The sequence below is a fragment of the Chinchilla lanigera genome, unplaced genomic scaffold (assembly GCF_000276665.1).
Source record: "Chinchilla lanigera isolate Chin_1 unplaced genomic scaffold, ChiLan1.0 scaffold00084, whole genome shotgun sequence".
Taxonomy (NCBI): domain Eukaryota; kingdom Metazoa; phylum Chordata; class Mammalia; order Rodentia; family Chinchillidae; genus Chinchilla; species Chinchilla lanigera.
The window spans coordinates 7218994-7223003 of NW_004955485.1; the positions used below are offsets into that span (position 1 = coordinate 7218994).

At 39.8% G+C, this 4010-nt stretch overlaps 1 protein-coding gene across 1 annotated transcript in view; it reads left to right on the top strand.

The window, feature by feature from the left end:
• Pcgf6 (polycomb group ring finger 6) overlaps positions 1-4010 on the top strand; it is a gene marked incomplete at its 5' end in the record, with an annotated part of 32293 nt that overhangs the window by 22368 nt on the left and 5915 nt on the right. Inside the window, 1 exon segment of the mRNA XM_005403806.2 lies at positions 2897-2983. Coding sequence (XP_005403863.2) covers positions 2897-2983 — 87 coding nt within the window.

Here is a 4010-nt window from a genome sequence, read left to right on the forward strand (position 1 = left end):
CCACCATGCCTGGCTTTTTTTTATGGTGAGAACACTAGAATTTGTACTCAGTACTTTTCAAGAATAGATTGTTATTAGCATGTTTCAGGCCCTGGGTTTAGTTCTGGTACCTCAAAACAAAAAACCAAAAAAGCATTATTAATTATAGTTACCATGTTCTCTTTTCCTTATAGAATTCAAGGTTTGTAACATTTAGAAATAAAATGATTTAAATTCTGTCTCAACCTTTTTCTGTCAGCTCTTTATCTCTCTAGAAAATATTCCTTACTTCCTTAAGGAATATTTTCCTTATTTCACAAAATATTAAAACAGTGCAACCCAATTATCAAATGTACACACCCATTAATTTGTGAGTACCATCTTTTAAACTATCTGAATCAAAGAGAAGGTAAATAATTGGGTTACATTTCATGTGAAGGAGGCGTCAGGGTGGGTCACCGGTGAGTGGGATGGAATTCTGGTGTCCCCCAGACACTTAAGTCTACCATGTGTACTTTATTTAAACCAGGTGGTCCTGGGTAGGAAATATGTGCTATGTGTTTTATTTACAGAGATGGGACTTTCGTTAGCAGGAAGGAATAATTACCAGTGAACTATTGCATAATAAACTACCTTTAAAATGGTTTGTGGCCAACCAAAAGAAAAAACAAAACAAAACAAAACACCAAGGGTTAAAAAAAAAATCATGTATTTTATCTGTTTGTTTATTTTGAGAGAGTCTCATTGTGTAGTCGGGGCCAGCCTTGCATTCACTGTACAGCCCAGGATGCCCTAAAATTTGTGATCCTCTTGCCTCAGGCTCCTAAATTGTGGGGTTAAGAAATGTTTTTGAGGTTTCCATTAAAAAATTATTTGTGTCATGTTCACATTTTTTTAAAGACAGAAATGATTGTGCACATAGCATCTAGCACTACTCTAGTAATGGTTAGTAACGGGCCATGAGCTAGGGGTTGGGACTGAAGTGTGGGAAGAGTTACGACTTTTTATAAGGCTCTGGTGTTGGTTTTGCACTTTTCCTGGTACTGAGCCAATGACCTTCGTATTGAGCCACAGTCTCCGCCCCTTTTTTTAATTTTTTGAGACAGTGTTTCACTAAGACTAGGTCTCCAAATTGCCCAAACTGGGCTCGTACTTACAATCCTGCTGTCTCAACTTCTCAGGGTTCTGGGATTACAGGTGTGTTCCACTATGCCCGGCTGTAATGATATGCTTCTTAAGAATTTGTTGTATATCCTGTGCTTTTGAATTTGTCACAGTGAATTATAATTTTTTAAGAAACTTGTTGCCAGTGTAATCTTAGCTACTCAGGAGACTGAGGCAGGAAGATCAAGTTTTGAGACCAGCCTGGGCAGTTAGTGAGTTTCGTTTATTTAGTGTCTCCAAAAACAAGCAAATAAAACAAAGCTGGAGAGTGTGGCTCACTGGTAACGTACCCTGGGTTCTATCCTCAGTACCACAAAAAACAAGCAAGCAAGCAGACTCAAGATTGGAAAGGAGAATGTGGTAACATGTTGCCAGGGTGTAGGGTTTATTATGGACTTCCTTTTTGGGGAGTGGGTTATGCTGGTGCTGAGGATTGGACCTAAGGCCGCATGCATCCCATTGAACTACACTCCCAGCCCCTAGGGTTTTTTTTTTTAAGCAAAAAGAGTTTGAAAGTAGGAATTCTGGTTGGAAAATGAGTGGTTTTAGAGGTATGAGCAGAGGAGCAGAAGTTGATAGATACACTGAAATCAAGGGATAAGAAGGGAGAAGCAGTAGGACTTTACAGTTGATTGCATATGGGAAGAAAAAGAGGAATCAGAGGTGCTATTCTGATTTAGAGGACAGTTTGAGACTAAGGACTTACAGAGGTAGAGCCAGTTGAGTGATACATATTTACATAAGATGAGAAACTAACCAGGGATGCTGGTGCATGGCTGTAATCCAGGCACTTGGGGAGGCTGAGACAGGAAGATTACAGATTTAAACCCATCTTGGGCAATTTAGTGACTTAGTGAGACTCTGTCTCAACATAAGAAATAAGAGAGAGCTGGAGATGTAGCTCAAGGAGAAGGTCCTGGATTCAGACCCTAGTGTTGCAGAGAGAAAAACAGATGATGAGGACCGGACCCCATTGTAAGGCAGTGGTAAGGAAGTGCTCAGTCACAGACAGAGCCTCCAGATTTGCATTTTGATCTCAGTAAGTAAATATACTTACTGCACTATAGTATATAATTCTACAGTATTCATTCTGGAGGATTCTGTATAAACACCAGGTAGATCTTAGAGCTTTAACCTCACTCATGTGCTGAAAAAATGTTAAAGTGCTGGGCATGGTAGCACATGCTCGCAATCCCGGCACTTTGGGAGACTGAGGCAGGAGGATCACCACAAATTTGAGGGCAGCCTGGGCTGCATAGTGAGTTCGAGGCCAGCCTGAGCTACACAGTGAGACCCCATCTCAAAAAAAAAGAAAAATAATCATGTTAAGGTTGTTCTGTTCACAAAAATTTTCTTAGTATTTTAAGACAGATATGGTATTTTTGGAAAAAGAATTCTACATGAAAGAACCATTAAAAGGTCACCTTCTTAATCATTAATACTATGTAATTATTGTGAAACTTTTAGAAAAAGTACTCCTGTGCCACTTTGAGCTAAGTTACATTGGACACAATTTAATTTCTCCAAGATTCAAGGAATCATTTTTAGAACTATATAGTGCTATGTTGTTCAGTGTTCTTCCCATCTTACCTTTTGACTTTTTATTAAAATTTTTCTAAAACCATGAGAATGTTTGATCAGCCTAAAATAAAAGCAGAGTCTAGCCTGGAAGTAATTATATTGATTTTCTCGTCATTTCTTTGGGTGCTGTTCGGAGCAGGAAAGCAATCTGACATGATCTCGTCTCCCATAGGTAGACATCGTCTGTGGGGATCATTTGCTGGAGCGGTACCAGACCCTGAGGGAGATCCGACGGGCAATAGGGGATGCGGCCATGCAGGTGGGTCTTGGGCTGTGTGGGCCTCTGCCAGAGAGACAGGGATTCAATGAAAGACAGACTCTGTTTTCAGTAAAGTGCTTGCAAATAACCTACAATTGTCTTAAAATCATCTGGACCACAAATAATAATTGTAGCTAATATTTATTAAATGCGTACTAGATTCCCCCCACCCCCTGCCTTTTTTTTTTTTTTTTTTTTGGTGCCATGAATCAAACGCAGGACCTTGTGCTTGCCAAGCAAGCGCTTGTGCTGCTGAGCTGTGTCCCCACTCCCCTTTTTTTGGTTGTTATTGTTTTGTTTGTTCTTTGAGACAGGGTCTCTCTATATAGCCAGGCTGGCCTTGAACTTGAAATCCTACTCAGCCTTCCAAGTGCTGGGATTGTAGGCATGTATGTGCCTACATGCCAGATTTGTTGGCAGCTGTTGCTGCTTCTTATCGTCATTATTATTATCATTTATTAATTTATTTTATTTGTGGCAGTGCTAGGGACCAAACTCGTGTCCTTGCATAGACTAGAAGAACCTGGTGTCTTTTATTTTCCTTTTTTTTTTCTTGAGACAGGGTCTCACTGTGTAGTCCAGGCTGGCCTTTAATTTGCAGTAGTCCTCCTGCCACTTCCCAAATGGTAGGATTATAGGTGTGCACCTCCACATCCTGCTAGGAGATCCTGGTTTCTAAGTACCATTACTTTCCACTAGAAAGGAATATGGCAGAGTGGACCAGAACAGGGAAAACAAGATGAGCCAAGACACTTCCTGTCTTATTAATGGTCTGTTTATTGTAACATTTTCACAATCAACCAGTGCATCAAACAAGTACAGCAATTGTGATTGAAATTAACCTACCTTAATTTCTTTTTTTTGAACCTGGAATCAAAGAACTTAGGACCTTGTGCTTGCCAGGCAGGCACTGTGACACTATATCCCTAGCTCTGGTTTCTTTTTTTAAATATTATTTCCTTCTAATTATTTTAAAACCATAAAAAGGTTGCAGTCTTGGTTACTTTTCTCTTGTTGCTGAGACCAA